The sequence below is a fragment of the Oncorhynchus keta genome, chromosome 2 (genome assembly GCF_023373465.1).
Source record: "Oncorhynchus keta strain PuntledgeMale-10-30-2019 chromosome 2, Oket_V2, whole genome shotgun sequence".
Lineage (NCBI taxonomy): Eukaryota > Metazoa > Chordata > Actinopteri > Salmoniformes > Salmonidae > Oncorhynchus > Oncorhynchus keta.
The window spans coordinates 42,648,671-42,670,189 of NC_068422.1; the positions used below are offsets into that span (position 1 = coordinate 42,648,671).

The 21,519-nt window shown below is 41.9% G+C and overlaps 1 protein-coding gene across 1 annotated transcript in view; it reads left to right on the plus strand.

The window, feature by feature from the left end:
• Positions 1–21,519, plus strand: part of LOC118400550 (V-type proton ATPase subunit B, brain isoform-like) — a 45,465-nt gene that overhangs the window by 17,051 nt on the left and 6,895 nt on the right. Inside the window, exons 2-9 of the mRNA XM_035797521.2 lie at positions 11,794–11,849; positions 12,413–12,511; positions 12,607–12,700; positions 13,262–13,339; positions 14,038–14,177; positions 16,340–16,441; positions 17,288–17,385; positions 17,558–17,681. Of these exons, the coding sequence (XP_035653414.1) occupies positions 11,794–11,849; positions 12,413–12,511; positions 12,607–12,700; positions 13,262–13,339; positions 14,038–14,177; positions 16,340–16,441; positions 17,288–17,385; positions 17,558–17,681 (791 nt within the window). The remainder of the gene's footprint in view (positions 1–11,793; positions 11,850–12,412; positions 12,512–12,606; positions 12,701–13,261; positions 13,340–14,037; positions 14,178–16,339; positions 16,442–17,287; positions 17,386–17,557; positions 17,682–21,519) is intronic.

Genomic DNA, 21,519 nt, shown 5'->3' on the forward strand with positions numbered 1-21,519 from the left:
AAGAGCCAAGCGTTAGAAACTTGAAAGAGCAAGGTTGGCAGCATCCACATTTTTGGTGAATGCCTCAGACCTAGGCTATTCATTAAATAAACCTATTCATACTATTTGATGAATGTCTTAATCATTTGTACGCTTTTTTATATGATGAGTTGGAATATTTCAAGATACTTAAAATTAAACCTCCTTTTCCTCCCCATCCATCATACAAGGGTGGACATTCTATTTTGTTTGGAATTTGGCTTCTCAGAAACGTGATACTTTCTAGTTTGAAGTTCTGCCATTTCAAGAAATTAGTCAACGTACCAATGCCTGTATGCAGGCTTTTATAGCCTTTAATGATTTCATAAAGCAGGCTGATTTTAGGCTATGTAATGTCATATTCATTTAAAAAAATAATCCTGCTAAACTGTCCTTGTACCATTATAATATATTTTTATTAATTGGTTTTCGTTTGTGATCTCTCTTACACTGGTTTTAGGAGCCATTGAGATTTTACTGAAGGTTATTTTAATTCAGTTTTGCAAGGACCGTCTTGACTCTTGTCCAATGTTCCCTCTAAGCTGCCACTCATCTCCCCCAGGAATGCTGCTCAGAAAAAGTCCACAGAGAGAGGCACGAGATTGAACTTCACTCAAGTTTCCACAGCAGTGATCATCAACCTGGACTGGTTGATCTCCAAGGGTTTCCTAGTTGGCAAACATTTCTGTAATAAACCCAACGATAAAGCCTTGTTCCTAAATGACCAAATGTATTTTAAAAAACAAATACAAATAATAATCTGAGCGGTAGATCTTGGCTTGCATTTTGACTCAGGAATCTTGAAGGTTGGAGACCACTGTTTTAGTGTTTTCCCTGTTAGGACTATCAACATCTCCCTTTACTGTGGCAATTGTGATCAAATCAACACAATATTAGCCACTTTCAATGCAACATACCGAAACAAAACTAACTATGCAAGAGATCTTTTTGTAGGCTGAACGCATCAGAGTAGGATTCTATTGTATTGACACGCACTACTCAGCCCGTACCCTACACAGACCAGTGCAGCATAAGCAATCAGAGCTGCAGTAGGCCTTTATGAAAATAGACCATTGCCATATATGGATCTGTGTCATTTACTTTGAACTGGACTGTGTTTACTGCATGAGCGGTCTTGAGTAGATGCCTTGTTTTGAGATCAAAGCGAAAGCTGAAGGTACCATTTGTGCACATTTTGTTTATCCTTTGCTAGTTAGTTATTAGCCGAATTCATAGATCATTTGAAGTCAACGATAAGGGAGTGATTAAGAGCACAAAACGTGTACATTTCTAGACATCTTTGACGTTGTATTGAGGCAGGCTTGAATAAGCTAAGTAGCCTATAGGCAGAGGGTAGTATTTTTCTGATTTCCTGTAATGGTATGGGAACAATCTTACACTACGAGGTCCGGAGTACTGCTTGAAAATATGGTGTATAAAGGAAGATGTCCCATTTAGGCCGTTTAACATTGAAAATAATGTCAGTTCCGGTCTGTTTAACATGGCGACTCTCCCATAGGCACACATGCATTAGCAGCTGGGTCTGGTCCACTTCGTTCATGGACTGTATATGAACCACACAAAATTAGGGAGTGGGATGTCTCGCCTCCTCTTCCATCTCTGCTGCTGGTTTTCTTTTCTACCTGATAACTAATTATAGTCACCTGGTGCCTCAGGTTTATATCAGTCCCTAATTAAAGGGGAAGTGTGGAATTGCTTTCAAAGTCCAGATTTGTATTTGAGGTTCCTATAGCGCAGTGGTTCTCAAACCTCTCCTCGGGGAACCCCAGCCATGTATTGGATCTATTCCAGAGGTAGCACACCTGATTTCAGCATGCCCCCAACTAATCATCAAGCCTTTGACTTGGTAAATCAGGTGAGCTTGTTGAGGCCTACAACAAAATTGTGAAACGTCTGGAGGTCCGCAATGAAAGGTTTGAGAACCACTGCGTATAGCGAACAGTTACAACTGTGACTGTATAGTGTTGTAAAGTTTGTTCACACTGCAGGCCTTTTTTGGCTCGCCACAGCAGTCAACTAGCTAGCTAGGTAGCTTGTAAACAACTGACACAACTTGGTCGAAGAGCATTTTGTATTATTCTGTGTATTATTCTGTGTAGAATCTAAGACACTCCCTTTAGTATGGCATGTATTCATTTGTGGTTGTCCATTAACCATTTTATGTGAAATATTACAAATTACAATTCGTATTATATGTTACAAATTTGCAAAACATACTATGTTATGAATTTTAGCTAGGTGGCAATGTTAGCTAGCTGGCTAACATTAGCTAGGCAAGGGGTTAACTGACTTGCCTGGTTAAATAAATAAAAATATAAATAAATATATCTTGAATAACGTTCCAACCGGAGAATTAGAATTGCTTCAGATGAGCGGTGGAATGCAAGTCCTTCCCCTGTGAACGCACCTGGTGAAAGCATCGGCCACTCATGGCTGTGGTGACTATTTCCTGTGTCAATCGACCCCCCCCTTCACATCAGTCATCAGACAAAGTTCTATTGACTGCGGACATCTAGTGGAAGGCGTAGGAAGTGTGAACTCACAAATATCTCGCTGTAATTTTAATGAGACCTTGGTTGAAAATCTGCCACCTCCAGAAGAAAGAAAACAGGAAGTGGAATTTCTCAGGTTTTTGCCTGCTATATGAGTTATGTTATACTCACAGACATAATTCAAACAGTTTTAGAAACTTCAGTGTTTTCTATCCAATATTAATAATAATATGCAAATATTAGCAACTATGATTGAGGAGCAGGCCGTTTGATATGGGCACCTTTCATCCAAGCTACTCAATACTGCCCCTACAGCCATAAAAAGTTAAACTCAGTTTTCACTATTCCTGACATTTAGTCATAGTTAGAATGACCACTTTATTTTAAGAAATAGAAATATCAGAATAAAAGTAGAGAATTATTTATTTAAACTTGTATTTCTTTCATCACAATCCCAGTGGGTCAGAAGTTTACATACACTAAATTAGTATTTGGTTGCATCGCCTTTAAATTGCTTAACCCATAATAAGTTGGGTGAATTTTGGCCCATTCCGCCTGACAGAGCTGGTGTAACTGAGACAGGTTTGTGGGCCTCCTTGCTCGCACACGCATTTTCAGTTGTGCCCACAAATTTTCGATGGGATTCAGGTCAGGGTTTTGTGATGGCCACTCCAATACCTTGTCTTTGTTGTCCTTAAGCCATTTTGCCATAACTTTGGAATTATGCTTGGGGTCATTGTCCATTTGGAAGACCCATTTACGACCAAGCGTTTAACTTCCTGACTGATGTCTTGAGATGTTTCGTATTTTGTGTAGTGCACCAGTCCCTCCTGCAGCAAAGCACCCCCACATCAAATCAAATGTATTCATATAGCCCTTCTTACATCAGCTGATATCTCAAAGTGCTGTACAGAAACCCGGCCTAAAGCCCCAAACAGCAAGCAATGCAGGTGTAGAAGCACGGTGGCTAGGAAAAACTCCTTAGCAAGGCCAAAACCTAGGAAGAAACCTAGAAGAACCAGGCAATGAGGGGTGGCCAGTCCTCTTCTGGCTCTGCAGGGTGGAGATTATAACAGAACCTGGCCAAATGTTCAAATGTTCATAAATGACCAGCATGGTCAAATAATAATAATCACAGTAGTTGTCAAGGGTGCAACAGGTCAGCACCTCAGGAGTAAATGTCAGTTGGCTTTTCATAGCCGGTTATTGAGAGTGTCTCTAGAGAGTTGAAAACAGTGGCAGCATTATTTTTTTTTATTCTCGCAGCCGTATTTAGCACTAACTGCAGTGATGCATGCACATGATGCTGCCACCCCTGTGCTTCATGGTTGGGATGGTGTTCTTCGGCTTGCAAGCCTCCTCCTTTTTCCTCCAGACATAAAGATGGTCAAACAGTTCTAATTTTGTTCCATCAGACCACAGGACATTTCTCCAAAAAGTACTATCTTCAGTCTCATGTGCAGTTGCAAACCGTAGTCTGGCTTTTTTTATGGCAGTTTTGGAGCAGTGGCTTCTTCCTTGCTGAGCTGCCTTTCAGGTTATGTCGATATAGGACTCATTTTACTGTGGATATAGATACTTTTGTGCCCGTTTCCTCCAGCATCTTCACAAGGTCCTTTGCTGTTGTTCTGGGATTGATTTGACTTTTCGCACCAAAGTACGTTCATCTCGAGGAGACAGAACGTGTCTCCTTCCTGAGCGTTATGACGGCTGTGTGGTCCCATGGTGTTTATACTTGCATACTATTGTTTGTACAGATGAACGTGGTACCTTCAGGCTTTTGGAAATTGCTCCCAAGGATGAACCAGACTTGTGGAGGTCTACAAAAAGAATTATTCTGAGGTCTTGGCTGAATTTCTTTAGATTTTCCCATGATGTCAAGCAAAGGCACTAGGTTTGAAGGTACACCTTGAAATACATCCACATTACACCTCCAATTGACTCCAATGATGTCAATTAGCCTATCAGAAGCTTCTAAAGCCATGGCATCATTTTCAGGAATTTTCTAATCTGTTTGAAGGCACAGTCACCTTTGTGTATGTAAACTTCTGACCCAATGGAATTGTGATACAGTGAATTTTAATTGAAACGATCTGTCTGTAAACAAAATTTAATTTTCAAGTACCAAGTAGATGGACTGACCGACTTGCCAAAACTATAGTTTGTTAACAATACATTTGTGGAGTGGTTAAAAAACAAGTTTAATTGACTCCAACCTAAGTGTATGTAAACTTCCGACTTCAACTGTACCTATTTAGCCAGCCAGCTAGTAGACTTCAGCTGCAACAGAGTTCCCAAAACGATTTTCACGTGGTCACATTTTAACACTGTTAATAATAGGAATGTGTGGTTTGGAGTGGATTATTCATTTAAGGAACCATCTGTTTTATGTTATCATACGGAACCTAACATATCATAAACTCAGCAAAAAAAGAAATGCCCCCTTTTCAGAACCCTGTCCTTCAAAGATAATTCGTAAAAATCAAAATAACTTCACAGATCTTCATTGTAAAGGGTTTAAACATTGTTTCCCATGCTTGGTCAATGAACCATAAATATTTAATGGACATGAACCTGTGGAACGATCGTTAAGACACTAACAGCTTACAGAAGGTAGGCAATTAAGGTCACAGTTATGAAAACTTAGGACACTTAAGAGGCCTTTCTACTGACTCTGAAAAACACCAAAAGAAAGATGCCCAGGGTCCCTGCTCATCTGCGTGAACGTGCCTTAGGCATGCTGCAAGGAGGCATGAGGACTGCAGATGTGACCAGGGCAATAAATTGCAATGTCCGTACTGTGAGACGCCTAAGACGGCGCTACAGGGAGACAGGATAGACCGCTGATCATCCTCGCAGTGTAACAACCCCAACACAGGATCGGTACATCCGAACATCACACCTGCGGGACAGGTGCAGGATCGCTACAACAACTGCCCGAGTTACATCAGGAACGCACAATCCCACCCTCAGTGCTCAGACTGTCCGCAATAGGCTGAACTGAGGGCTTGTAGGCCTGTTGTAAGGCAGGTCCTCACCAGACCTCACTGGCAACATCGCCTATGGGCACATACCCACAGTCGCTGGACCAGACAGGACTGGTAAAAAGTGCTCTTCACTGAGGAGTCGCTGTTTTGTCTCACCGGGGTTGATTGTTGGATTCGCGTTATCGTCGAAGGAATGAGCGTTACACAGAGGCCTGTACTTTGGAGCGGGATCGATTTGGAGGTGGAGGGGCCGTCATGGTCTGGGTCAGTGTGTCACAGCATCAGCGTACAGAGCTTGTTGTCATTGCAGGCAATCTCAACACTCTGCGTTACAGGGAAGACATCCTCCTCCCTCATCTGGTACCCTTCCTGCGGGCTCACCCTGACATGGCTCACCCTGACATGACCCTCCAGCATGACAATGCCACCAACCATACTGCTTGTTCTGTGTGTGATTTTCTGCAAGACAGGAATGTCAGTGTTCTGCCATGGCCAGCGAAGAGCCCGGATCTCAATCCCATTGAGCACGTCTGGGACCTGTTGGATCGGAGGGTGAGGGCTAGGACCATTCCCCCCAGATACGGACTGACTTTTGATTTTGACCCCCTCTTTGTTCAGAGACACACTATTCCATTTCTGTTAGTCAGAAGTCTGTGGAAGTTGTTCAGTTTGTCTCAGTTGTTGAATCTGGTTATGTTCATATAAATATTTACATGTTAAGTTTGCTGAAAATAAACGCAGTTGACAGTGAGAGGACATTTCTTTTTTTGTCATTAGTCTAACAAAACAAGGGCAAATAAATCAGATTTGACCATTCAGACAAGTTACATTTTTATTTAATTTTTTATTTAACTTGGCATGTCAGTTAAGAAAACAATCTTATTTTCAATGATGGCCTAGGAACAGTGGGTTAACTGCCTTGTTCAGGAGCAGAACAACAGATTTAAAAAATAATAATAATAAATAAATCGGGGATTAGATTTTGCAACCTTTCGTTTACTAGTCCAACGCTCTAACCACTAGTCTACCTGCCGCCCAGGCACATGGCCAGGAATCAGATTTGTATCAGACTTCAAACCACCTGTGAAGGTGGCTTGAAATATCAGATTACATGTGGTTTTGGGCTGTTCAGAATGGACGAAAAATAACCAATTCAAATTGGATTTTGATTCACTTCAAACTGCCAATGTGAACACTGCTTAAAGAACCCTTGTCTTGGTGAATTACTTTCAAGTTTCAAGTGCTTTGAGATTCTTTGCTTGTTGCTTCATGATTATTGGACAATTTAACAATTCGTTGCATGCTCCGTGATTTGTAGTTGCACAAACATGAAAGGCTCTGAGTTTGAACATTTCTGGGGGTGTGCTTCCTTGAATCCCTTTTGTCCTGTAAATGATCATTGAAAGTCTAGGAATATACACTTTTGTTTACCATCAAGGACATCAGAATTGAGTTGAAATTGCCTCCCTATTACAAATTGATTGGTGCTCTTGGTCCATTTTGTCTCCTTTGCCTTGGATTTTGCACCATTGAACATTCACCGAAGATCCAACACCTCCATCTCAGAGTAACCTATCTATCCAACTTGAATAAGGCAGAGCATTGTTTGGCAATGGGCAAGCCTTTAATTTGCCTAAAGATAGTAGGGATGTTTTCATTCCAACATCCAATAAGCCTATTCTGATACTATACAGGATTTGTACTGTTTGTCTTAAATGCTGCCATATTTCGTCTGATGAGTGGCAACAAGGAGATTGTTAGGTTTAGGCTGATCTAAGCAAACTTTTTTGGTTGAGTGTGTTTGTTGGCTAAGAGTTGCATGTTTGAGTTAAGGAGGTTCCCTGGTTTCAGGCTTGGGCCAATTAGCATTCCCATCTCCTGGTGGCCTGTGAGAAGCCCCCTGTGCGTGCTTGTGGTCGGGTAGAACTTGATTGTGAGCCGCATGTCACTGTTACCACTGCTTTGTACCATGTATTCAGCGTTCGAATGATGCTGCGCCCCATCCCAGCACCCACAGAGCCCCCTCTTTTTAGCTGGGAAATTCAATTGTGTTGGAATGCTCTGTGCCTCTTTTCTCTGATACTTGAATGGGCCCTTTAGTATTTCACACCAAGGTGTCCTTCAGGGTGTGAGGTCAGGCTACCAAAACAGTTTCTAGTGGCGGATTAGGACCAATTAACATCTTTGTACACAAAGGGCTCTGGCAGCTGAACAGGCCAGAGGGTGACCCACACTGCCGTTGCATGCCAAGCCAGGGGACTGCTGCACTTGAGCTCAAGTAGCAAAAGAGGGGTGGGGAAAGTTTTTCAAACCTAATGAGAAATGTTGCTCCTTCACATCATATGAATGTGTAGCGCATTGATTAATCATGATCTTGTGTAATGAGTGGGTACTATATTTCTTTTAGCTGTGTGCAACTGTCTCAGAGGACATCTGAGGTTTTTTTTCTTTTCTTCATTATTAGGAAAGTTCTGGTGGGCCTAATCTAAACCATAATTTCAACAATGTGTCTGCAATGCACCACAACATTTTATTTGCTTTGTTGGAAGTACTTATTGTGTTCTAAAAGGGTACTATCCACCAGATTAAACTATGGTAATTTTTTCACACAATAAATGTGAAGATGGTCTCTGCAAATAGGGCTATCTTGAAATTGGGCTTATGTTCCCATTTTCTGTTTTCAAATATTTTCCATTAGAGCTTTGTGGACTTGTGGAAAGATCTTAAGAGGATGATGTACAATTGTACAGCCACAATTTTCTTGCATCATAATTATTATAACCCTTCAGTAAGTAGCCATATGTATCTCCTTTGAGCCATATATGGATAATTTGTAGGGTAAGTGTAGCTATTACGTCCATAATAGGTCTAACATGACCAACCAACATACATTCTGCAATTTGTCTGAGGAGAAATGGGCAAACAAAAAAAAACTGTACAACACATACATTAAGACACTTTTTAAGGGGGTATTTGGATGCAAGATTTGTCAGAGGCGAAAGTATAATCATGTCAATCATGAGGCTAATATTTTATTTAATTGACTGTTGAGCTTGTGGGCCAATAGGAGATACGGGTGTGCTGATGACTAGGAGTATATCACACATATTTGTGATGGCCTGCATTACTCGTTATTTGGGATATTGACAGTGCTTCTGCATATTTCTGCAGTTACGTTTTTGTATTTTTAGTTTTGGGAACACATTTGAGTGGGAACTCTAGCTTTAGGCTATGAAGTAGAAGTCCATCTGAGATGAGGTTGATTTTTTACAGATTTTAGATGCACGGTTAATTGCAAGGTTTGAACAGACAGGCTGTAAGAGAGAGATGGGGTTAGGGGCCCTAACCTTAAATTTAAAAAAATTGATAATCAAAGATTTGCCTATATTTTTATCAACCGGGTAGTTATAACCAAAACTCAAATGCTAGGCTGTATTATGGTGTGGCATAGTTAATAATTTAATATGTCAAGATATCATGTAGGCTATAGCCTACATCATGATTATCACCACTGCATGCTTATATTTAATTCATATAGGCCTACTTTTATTTATTTATTTATTTAGATTTTTAGTTGTGCCAAGTTATGAAATAGAGCTAACCAGTATTCATAGCTCATAAGGAGATCATTTGAAATAAAACAGTTTTGAGACTGGGATTGTGGTCTCGCACTGAGACTTAGCAATGTTAATTAATCCTAGACTACTCATTAGCCTACGTTCAAGGCCTGTGCCTTAGGGTAGAGGGAGGCAAAACGGAATTAATCAATGACTTTAATCACTGGTAGGCGCTAAGTTTCTATCAGGATGAGATGCTGCATAATTGTATTGTAGATTTTGGAATCTTTAAGTCTCTTTACGCCTCTACAAATGTCTTTAGTCCCGGTGCAGGGAGTTCATAGAGTAGTCCGAGCAGAGGCAGTTTATTTGGAGAAGGAAGGGAAACTAGTGCCCCTCTGTTGGGGTGGTCCTTTTATCACACTTGAGCACTCCCTTTGTCTCTCACACTCTCTGTCTCACTCTCTCTCACTCTTCCCCATCTCTCTCTTACAGCCTGTCTGGGTAATAGGGGTTGAAATGCAGGTGTGTGTGTGGGAAATGGCTATAGCGCTATAGTGCATTGACAGGTTATTTGTTGGCCACTGCCTAATTAGTGGCAAAGTGGATGCACCCCGCCAGGCTTTAGTGTTCTGTGTTAGAACCAGTCTGCTCTAATTTCCTTGCAGCTTTGATATTGGCCAAGAGATTGACGGTTCATAGAAAAAAAGAAACACAAGGGCATGATGGAAGACCTGGTGACAACAATGCCCCCTTACTCCCCTTCACTTCGCCTCCTCATGCTATAGCTGTGCGAAGAGAAGCAGACGGAGGCCCCCGGTTTTTGCAGACACTACCAAATTGGCTCTAATGTCAGCAGAGCTAATGTTTTCCCAAAGAAAGTAAGAGGACAACGTTTTGGACCACACCTATGCTCTTCTGTTTCTCCATACTTGGGCCTTTAAAGGGGGGCCTGAACTTCCTGATTTTGGCCTAGTTTTTCGTTTTTGTCATTAAGCAATGCAGTGGCCATGACTGAAGCCAAACCAGAGTTGTTGGTGGTTTCAAATCAAAGCACCTTACAGATTAAATGCTTCCTTACTTGCCCTTACCAACAATGCAGTAAAATTAAAAATGTAAAAATATATATAAGTAACATACCCTAGAGAGGTTATGTGAGATGCTAGCCTCCCACCTGGCCAACATCCAGTGAGATTGCAGAGCGCCAAATTCAAATACAGAAATACTCACTATAAACATTGAGAAAAGATACAACTATTTTACATAGGTTTAAAGAATTACTTCTTCTGAATCCAACCACTGTGTCAGATTTTAAAAATGCTTTACGGTGACCGCATACCTTACGATTGATTATTTGAGAACAGCCCAGCAGACAAATCATTACAAACAGTAATGGGAGGGGGGACAATGCAAATAGTCTGGGTAGCCATTTGATTAGATGTTCAGGAGTCTTATGCCTTGGGCTTAGAAGCTCTTTAGAAGCCTTTTTGGACCTAGACTTGGCGCTCCGGTGCCGCTTGCCATGCGGTAGCAGAGACAACAGTCAATGGTGGATGGAGGCTTTGATAATTTTTAGGGCCTTCCTCTAACACCACCTGGTATAGAGGTCCTCCTGGATGGCAGGAAGCTTGGCCCCGGTGATGTCCTGGGCCGTACGCACTACCCTCTGTAGTGCTTTGTGGTCGACGGCCAAACAGTTGCCATACCAAGTGGTGATGCAACCAGTCAGGATGCTCTCAATGGTGCAGCTGTAGAACCTTTCGAGGATCTGAGGACCCATGCTAAATCTTTTCAGTCTCCTGAGGGGGAATAGGTTTTGTCGTGGCCTCTTCACAACTTTCTTGGTGCGCTTGGGCCATGTTAGTTTGTTGATACCAAGGAACGTGAAGCTCTCAACCTGCTCCACTACAGCCCTGTCGATGAGAATTGGGTCGTGCTCGGTCCTCCTTTACCTGTAGTCCACAATCATCTGCTTTGTCTTGATCACGTTGAGAGAGAGGTTGTTGTCCTTGCACCACACAGCCAGGTCTCTGACCACCTACATATAGGCTGTCTCATTGTTGTCGGTGATCAGGCCTACCACTGTTGTCATTTAATGTGTGTGTTCTCACATAGCAAAAGTTTATACATTCACAGTACACAATTTAGTCACTCACTCTTCTAGATAACTTGAGAGTCTAACCAGGTCTTGTCTTGAAGTCTCCTAGGCTAGCTAGTGCTAGCCAATTTATAGTTATTTATGGACCGTCAATAAATTACACAATGTAAATTGGACAATATTTTCATGTTGCGCACGCTTTTAGTTGTCTCATTAAATTATTTCAATAGTTGTATATTCATTTCTATAAGCAATAGTTGGTTTGAGATTAAGTCATTGAAATTTGGGGCTATTTACATTTTACAATATTGTCCCATGAAATTAACCGACGGTCCCTAACTAGCCCCTTAGGGAAATCAAATGTCAAAGCAAATTGACCATGGGAATTACAATTGGGTGGCACCCAATTTATGATTACTTACTTACTTACAGCTGCCAGCTGTGGGCAGGATCGAAATAAACCCAACCTAAGGAAAATATACGTGTGTGTGTGTGTGTGTGTGTGTGTGTGTGTGTGTGTGTGTGTGTGTGTGTGTGTGTGTGTGTGTGTGTGTGTGTGTGTGGTTTTTATTTATAAAAAAATAAATAAAAAAAATCTTTACCGTTATTCTCTATTTCAGCATATTCTACTGTGTCTGGAGTGAATGGCCCCCTGGTGATTCTGGATAATGTGAAGGTGACTAAATATTTAAAATTACTTTTCTACGAGGGCTCAGACACAGCAATAGCATTTCCTGAACGAGTACTTAGTATCTCGATCAGCAGACCCACGCTAGGTCCACGTTCGGTGCGATGTGTGCAAGCCTTTAATCTCTGGTGGACAGACGCACGTGAATGGCATTGTAGCTTCTGTCAACAGACTGGGATGTGATGACTAAGGAGGAACTTTTTTTCCAGTATGCACATTTTTTGTCGCTGGTCATTTAGAAAAAATCACAATTTCTCAATGCTCGCATCATTTGAATTTTGAAAGAGAATAGACTTGTGTGAAACTTGCAGTTTTCATTAAGGGGGGTGGAGACTGCAAATCACATTTGTATCTTTCCCCCCTCCGCCCCCAGAACTTATTAGAGCATGTGATGCAATTATGCAAGATTTTTGTTCTGTGGTTCTGGCTTGCTTAGTGACATTGATAGTCTTATTTTAACCTAATTGCTGGCCATGTATGTTTCCTGTTTTGAAAGACCGAAATAAACATGCTTGTTAAATGGAGTTTTCCAACCTTTTTTAATGTGACAGTTTCCCAGGTATGCAGAGATTGTGCACCTGACTTTACCTGATGGCACCAGGAGGAGTGGCCAAGTGCTGGAGGTGATTGGCACCAAGGCTGTCGTACAGGTGAGTCCCTCACAACACACACACGCGCGCACACACACACACACACACACGCACACCACAAACGACTGAAAGATACCGTTTAATGTCATTTTCAGGTGTTTGAGGGGACATCTGGTATTGATGCCAAGAAGACGGCCTGTGAGTTCACCGGTGACATCCTGCGCACACCTGTGTCTGAGGACATGCTGGGTAAGATGAGCCTTTAACGACGAGCGGAGTGGCATCCGGTGGGCGCTAGGCAGGAGGAAGCATGAAATCCACCACTGATTAAGACTAATGTTTTCATCACTCTGTATAACTGTTTCCACCCACCCTCTTTCTCACACAGAAGAAAATACCCCGCAGGCTTTACTCTCTTGGTGTGCTAAATACAATTGTTCTGTTCCATTTTTACCTCGCCTCTCTTAATGCCTCAATTTGAGTCCTGCATTGAGTATTCTCTGTGAGCAAATTAGGGGAACAAAACATTGAAGAGAATCTTTGAGGCTTGTATGACTTTTTATAAATCTCCCAGTCATACCGCCTCAGTGGGACTCAAGGTTAGGTGTATTTGAATAGTTGAGTGAACCATCTGTTGCTAGTATAATTCAATAATGGGCCTAAATTAATTGGAAATATAAAATGCAGCATCTCTACCATTGTCTGAAGTAACTGCTCATATTCTTTAACGAATCAGAGGCAGAGATTATTATGTGGATGGCAATCCATGCAATATGAAATTAAACTAATAGAGAATGTCTTTCATTTTAGGACGTGTTTTCAATGGCTCAGGCAAGCCCATTGACCGTGGCCCCACTGTGCTGGCTGAAGACTACCTGGACATCATGGGTAGGACGGAGCTATGATTCAGTTCATTCAGGAAGCGAAAGATATTCTTAGATAACCTTATCTGTGTTGAAATGCAATTGACCCTGATGTGCAGAAATATATAAACATTGTACCTGGACTATATTCTTAGTATACTGAGCTTACACCGGATCAATCCCATCTTTACTCTGCTAGTGGACTTAGATGTGAAGCTAACATTAGCTTGTATATTGTGAGTTCAGTCTTTAGTTGTATCTCACTGCTACAAGGCCAAACACTGTATTTATATTGACTGTTGATCCCATCCCTGAATCCCTTTCACGTGTAGCTTGCCATTGTGTAGGCATGGCATCCCAATGAATAGATGACTTGAAGAGGGTCATGAGTCTTCCATCAAGAAGGCAATAAGGTCTTTGACCCTGACCTCTGGTCTGACCATTTGTTCCATCTTGGGACCATGTATGGATGTATAACCTTTTGGCGGATTTCATGCATCTCCTTCAAGTTTACTTACTTCATTTTATTTGCTAAACCATAGTTTATGCTACGTATGTGTGCAACTGCACATACAGTGTAAATGGCTGAATTGAAACTATTATAAGGCCAACTCTACCATTTATATCCCAAATTTGACTACTACCTGGGCAATACCTGGGTTCAAAGTGGCTAACTCTGGTATGTGTTTCTGAACCTCTGCTGTGACCGCTGCCCTGTCCCAGGCCAGCCCATCAACCCTCAGTGCCGTATCTACCCTGAAGAGATGATCCAGACCGGTATCTCTGCCATCGATGGGATGAACAGCATCGCCCGGGGTCAGAAGATTCCCATCTTCTCTGCAGCCGGCCTGCCCCACAACGAGGTACGATGTAGACGCTTGCTCTGCGAAGGCTAGGACACCCAAACGCATACGCTATATATGCCTTAGGCTGCATTTTGCCATATAGCCTCAGTCAATAGCATTGGAGATGGGACAGGTGCATGAAATAAGAAAACGCCCTCCACAATCAGTAAAATGTCAGTGGATTTCTGGATTTCTGTCCTCCAGACCCACACACACACACACACACACACACTGTGGAGGACATCTCAGAAATCCACTGACAAATCCACTGACATTTTACTGATTGTGGAGGGCGTTGTCTTATTTCACAGAGAGCTTCGCCCTGTCTATCGTCACACACCGCATTCCAGAAATCCACACATCTACTAATTTTACTCACTTCATATGTCTTGTAGTGTTTGTACAATCATGCACCTGTCACATTTGATAGTCTGTATCAGAGACACTGTTAACTAGATGCTTGTTCCCCATTTCATTTTAGGCTCATGTATTAGCAACCTATTTAGTTACAATGGTTTGAACACATTGCATTAAACCTACTAAAGAGAGAACCTGAAGGTAGCGTATAACGTTATTATACGGCACTGCTATTAGTTGCCAACCTGCCTCTAAACATGAGTCAGATCCATGTCTCTGTGTGTCAGTGTGTTAGTTATGGGCACATGGCAGCCACCTGGACTTCACTTCCTGTCTCACCGCCTAAAATATAGGACGGACCAACCAAACCTCCCAGAGTTCCACTGGTGTCATAGAGTATGTCATTTGGATTTGGAGAACAGAGTTGAAAATATTTGCGTATCGCAGACAGTCATTTAAAATTGGATTCATTAGAAAAGTTTACTTTTTGTGGAAAAGTGCCACAGCTAACATACTTGGCGTGAACTCAAGCGAAAAGGACATTCATCAACTCTTTGAGGACAGTTGAAGTTGGTAAAAGTGCTTATTTATTGTTGAAAGTAAAACCAACATGTTTTTGTCAGGGTTTTACCTTTGACTGAACTTGGAATGGGGTGAAAAATAATGTCTTGTCATTGCCAGCTTGACTGTTGTTCAACTGACTCAATTTTGGGAGTTATGGCACATTATAGGTGCAAGGTGCTGGGCAGTGAAGTCAGAATCATTCTCCATTCCAACATGTTATAAGCCTAATTTTCTGTTAGTTTTATCAGTCTCCATGATCACTTGAAATCTCAGGGAAAAGATAAGATATATCAGTGCTAAAGGACTAACCCAAAAAGTCCGGAGCACCGAGCTATTGCACAATGACTTTGAAAACAAGGTTATGAGTTTCAATAGTTAATGTATACAGTCTTAAACACGTTTAAGAGTATACTGCATCGTTTTATGATTTCATATTGTCATATCAGACCGTGTCCATGGTTTCCCATGACTGAAGGGAGGCTATTTTCTGATGCCTTGGGGAGAGAGCGTGATGGCCGCTGAGGCCTTCTGGTTGAACTGGTAAACGAATTAAACTAATTAGACAATGGTGGCGAGAGGAGATTAGGCGATCGTGTGAATAGCACTGATTTAATGTAGGATTGGTAGCCCAGCCATGAGGTCGTTAAACGCTTGAGGTGGCTGTCCTCTCACCAGTCATCTCTGTTTGTAAACAGCCTCATTATGACCGTATTATGACCTTATGACTGTCTGGGCACACTGCCAAACTAAAACATGCAAGATCAAATCAAAAGAGGGTGGTTGAATGGAGCGCCCACTGTAGAATCCTACTGTATTAAAAACAGTGAACAGGGTACTCCTTGCCTGACTAATGGTGCTGGTTGACTTCTCGTGTCACTGGAATGGTATAAAATGCTTCTCGTTTCATTAAACAGATGTCATGGGGTCATTTGTGCCGCGGATCTCAATGGGCCAGGTGTCTCAGCTCAGGGTGCACTGAGAGGCCAACCCTGATTTAACAGACAGCAACCATTACATTAAGTGATAAGCGTGAAATTCCTCCCCTCTACATTCCTAATCACTGAGTTTTTATCCAACTATGCACCTCCGACACAAGCAGAGTTGGGCACACACGCATGCCGACACACACAGAAGACTCCAGTAGCTAGCTGGCTGGATGGGGCGCTCGCTGATGTTCAAACATTTGAATAGACTGGCTGTTTTATCAACATAAATGTTTCAAGACCTCGTCATTTTTAATCCTGTGTTTTGGTTCTCAGATTGCTGCCCAGATTTGTCGTCAGGCTGGCCTGGTGAAGAAATCCAAGGATGTGATGGACTACAGCGACGATAACTTTGCCATCGTCTTTGCCGCCATGGGGGTGAGCTGAGTGGCACCAGATAGACAAAAATTTTTTTTTAAATCTTGTTCTTGTCTGTTTTTTCCTCTATTGTGTGGCTAATTCTTCCTCTTAACCCCAATGTGACACTGCCCCAGCTCCTTTTTTCACTCTCATTCACCAGGTGACTTAGCGTTTTAAGTGCCCTGTTACGTCTGCTCCTTTGAGCAGGTTCTGGCCACGTCGACAGATTATTATTCAGCAGTCTTGAACACATTCAGCCGGCCAGTATCAAGTTCTCTCTAGTTCAGCTGCTCTGGTCCTGACTATTTAACACCGGGTGGGGAATCTTCTGTGACCTGTGGCAGAGATGTTAGTGACCCCCACCTCTGCTCCTCTGGGCCCCCTTATCCTCTCCCTGCTGATGGCTAATTCACACACCATTGAGGGCCTTGTAACATAAGCACGAACTCTGTAACAGGGTAGCGGAAATGCAATGCATATGGGGCAGACTGGTGTGAAAAAGGATTAGGACATTTTGAAGCATATGTAAAGGAGATTACAATTTAGGGAAAGGACACGTGTGTAAAGGAGAGCGTATTAACACTTAACCCTGTTTTCACATATCAGAACATATTAAGTTACCTTGAGTTGAAAACTGATGAACCAGTAAGCTGCAGCATAATTTGCACTACATTGCCTTCTGTATAGTATTTGGGAAGAATTTACCCTAATTTGTTGTGATATTTGAAAACAGGAGCTCCTTTTTCTGATATGCATTTTTTCTTTCTCTGCCATTGGGTGACTAATATATTCCTGCTTTTGTTGAAGAATGTTCAAGGCCTTCTACTATCAACTTGGTGTGCAATCTCAAACCTGTCTTTTCAGGTGAACATGGAAACTGCTCGCTTCTTCAAGTCCGACTTTGAGGAGAATGGATCCATGGACAATGTTTGCCTGTTCTTGAACCTAGCCAACGACCCCACGTGAGTTCATTTGCATAAGCTCTGTGCCAAATCAGTAATGCACTAGCTCCCTCCTATAATAAATAATCTATGGAATCATGGATTCACGGCAATAAAGTGTCTGTATAATATTGCTACCTTTTTTTTAATGTTAATTCAAATTGAATTCCTTCCTTGTTCTTTCCTTTCTCAGTATTGAGCGCATTATCACCCCTCGCCTTGCTCTGACCTCAGCTGAGTACCTGGCCTACCAGTGTGAGAAGCATGTCCTGGTCATCCTGACTGACATGAGCTCATATGCCGAAGCTCTGAGAGAGGTGGGCAACCAAACTAACTCAATGAGGTCTGCTGTTTACTCCTGGGGGAAAAAATAACTCATACTTTCTTTTTGTGACGTGTCAGACTTGCACGTTAATTCTGTCAAAGTTTGAGAGCCTTAACTCTCAAACTTTTGAATATGGGTAGCAAATTCAATATGACAGTTAAAGTTTGGTCAGTACAGGCTACATGGTTGTGATATTGAAAACCTCCACAAATCAAATAAAATTTTATTGGTCGCATACACGTATTTAGCAGATGTTATTGCAAGTGTAGTGAAATGCTTGTGTTCCTAGCTCCAACAGTGCATTAATATCCAACAATACACGCATCTGAAAGTAAAAGAATGGAATAAAGAAATACAGAGATGTTAGGGTGTGTGTGTGTACAGTGCATTTGGGAAGTATTCAGAGCTCTTGACTCTTTCCACAATTTGTTACGTTAGTCTCATTTTAAAATGGATCGGGGGAAAAAAAATCCCTCATCAATTTGCACACAATACCCCATAATGATAAAGCGAAAACAGGTTTTTAGAAATGTTTGCTAATTTAATCAAAATAAAAACTGAAATACCTTATTTACAATAGTTAAGAATCCAACCACCCAAGCGATAGACTGTTCTCTCTGCTTCTGCACGGCAGGCGGTTCCTGTGCATCAACTCTGGCTCCAACAGACTCTTGAACAGCTTCTATCCCCAAGCAATAAGACTGATAAATAGCTACACAGACTATCATAGGTAACCTTGTATCCTCATTGACTTATTTATTTTTGTCTCTATTCACACTCACACATTCACCCCATCATCATCTGCTCACTTGCATAACATCTGTCGTGGAAATTCTCACACAGGGACACTCGAAGTCAATCTTAAATGAATCATCCTTTATTTGTCAGCGCGCTGGAGAGTTTCCAACCAACTAAATGCAGCATAGTACACATGTTAATCGGGAGCTCTGTCTGTGGGCAGTCCCAGCAGTTGTCTTATATACGGCTATGCACAGACAAGTTAGATTTGCATAATTAATGAATCATTACCGTTTTGTTTCATTCATGTGACCGACCAATACTGGTTCATAACATGTGACAGACCAATACCTCACGAGACCTCTTCTCTCTAAGCTGAGACCTTGAAACTGAGATCTTTCGTTTGTACTCAAAACAAGGTCTAGTTGTACTGACAAATTGCAGCTACTGATAGTGAGGATTTGTACAGTCAGCCACTTGCATGAACACAGACATTGGTTTATAGAACAGCACATGAATAGAACACAGAAATTAGTTATAAGAAAGCACAAACAAAGTATTCCATTACACATCCACATACGTTACCTTCAGAAAGTATTCAGACCCCTTGACTTTTCCCACATTTTGTTACATTACAGCCTCATTCTTAAATGGATTAAATTAATTTAAAAAAACAGAACAATCGACACAATACCCAATAATGACAAAGCGAAAAAAAAAAAACTAATTTACACAAGTATTCAGACCCTTTGCTATGAGACTCATAATCGAGCTCAGGTGCATCCTGTTTCCATTGATCATCCTTGATGTTTCTACAACTTGATTGGAGTCCAACTGTGGTAAATTCAATTGATTGGACATGATTTGAAAAGGCACACACCTGTTTATATAAGGTCCCACAGTTGACAGTGAATGTCAGAGCAAAAACCAAGCCATGAGGTCGAAGGAATTGTCTGTAGAGCTCCGAGACAGACGGGATTGTGTCAAGGCACAGATCTGGGAACTGTACCAAAACATTTCTGCAGCATTGAAGGTCCCCAAGAACCCAGTGGCCTCAATCATTCTTAAATGGAAGAAGTTTGGAACCACCAAGACTCTTCCTAGAGCTGGTCTTCCTGCCAAATTGAGCAATCGGGGAAGAAGGGCCTTGTAGATGTCCTGGATGGCAGGGAGCTCGGCCCCAGTGATGTACTAGGCTGTCCGATCGAGGGCGACGCTATTGCTATACCAGACAGTGAGGCAGCCAGTCAAAATGCTCTCAAAGGTATAGCTGTAGAGCTTTTTGAGGATTTCAGGGCCCATTCCAAATCCTTTCAACCTCCTGAGGGAGATGCTGTCGCGCCTTCTTCACGACTGTGTGAGTTTGGACCATTTTAATTCTTTAATAATTTGGACACCGAGGAACTTGAAGCTATCAACCTGCTCCACTACGGCCCGTCGATGTGGATGGGAGTGTGCTCGCCCGCCCCGTTTCCTGTAGTTCACTATCAGGGGCGGCAGCGTAGCCTAGTGGTTAGAGCGTTGGACTAGTAACCAGAAGGTTGCGAGTTCAAACCCCTGAGCTGACAAGGTACAAATCTGTCGTTCTGCCCCTGAACAGGCAGTTAACCCACTGTTCCCAGGCCGTCATTGAAAATAAGAATGTGTTCTTAACTGACTTGCCTGGTTAAATAAAGGTAAAATGTTAAAAAAAAAACATTTTTTAAAAATCAGCTCCTTGGTTTTACTGACATTGAGAGAGCGGTTGTTGTTCTGGCACTGACCTCCATGTAGGCTGACTCATCGTCGCCGCTGATAAGGCCTACCACCGTCGTGTTGTCAGTAACTTGATGATGGTGTTGGAGTTGAGCATGACCACACAGTCGTGGGTGAGCAGGGAGTACAGGAGGGGACTAAGCACACACCCCAGAGGGGCTCCCGTGTTGAGGATCAGTGTGGCAGATGTGGAACTGACAGTGTTCACTACTTTTGCAGATATGAAACAAACAGTCGATCATAATATCAGTCAACAATCTCAAATTCCTAGTTTATGCTACAAAACCAACTTTATAAGATGTTTTTAAAATGTGTTCTATTTGACTCACATTCCATGATGTCCACTAAGGCATTGTTGGCAGAATAGATGGATGCAGTTCAATGCATGATTAATATAATTTACCAATACTTCCTTGGTAGTCCAAAATATATTGCTATTAGGTTGTAAATCACAGCTGGCCTGGTACATTGTTTGCTGCTTCCATTCGGGATGCACTGTTTCCGTTTCAATGACTTTGGACAAAAACAGTCGAATGTAACTAAGGCTGGGAATGTCATTACAATCCAACTAGCAAGGGCAATGTCAGTCATAACGTGGCTAATAATTCTAGCGTATCTTTATGTAGCAAACTAAAAACACAGAGCCTAAAATTAGCTAGGAGGACGTCATGTCATTGGAGGAGTTGGTGAATGACTGACTTTTCCCCCCCCCTCATATTGTTTTTCGGTGGCTACACAGCTAGAGATGCACATGTCATTTGGTTAGCAAGTAAGAAATTACTGTTATCCATTTAGCATATCTCTTGCGTTTGCAAATTCACTCTGGCTAGCCATCGAGGCAAAACGTAGGCAAAATAAGTTAGTCATGAACACTCTCTATAAAACATGTCAACAGCCTAACCAGCTCTGCTAGACTGAGTGAAATGGTCAGTGAGGTGTTTTCTCATGTGTGTCTGGAAGTAACTAGCTACTAAGCTAGCCAACTTTAGCCAGTTAGCTTGGGTGCTTGGTTGGGACAACGCGTGCATTGGCAGGCAATTTGCAGAAGGACGAGCAGACTATTTATGATTGTTTGATCGGTAGGACTGTAAAATTCCCAAATGTAAGAGGACTCTTGTGGTATTTAGCTTCGTATTTGCAGAAATCCATTCAAGTGTGTATTGTGGCTTTTGACAAATTATTCTAAGCATTCTAATGATCTAAAGTCGCACTGTTGCAATTGCATGTAAACAAAGTCCAATTCAAAGTGAATGATAGCAGGCCCTTGTGGAAAACTGCTTATTTGCATATACGACTACTGTACCGCTGAATGGCTATGGCGCACTAGTCTGCATAGA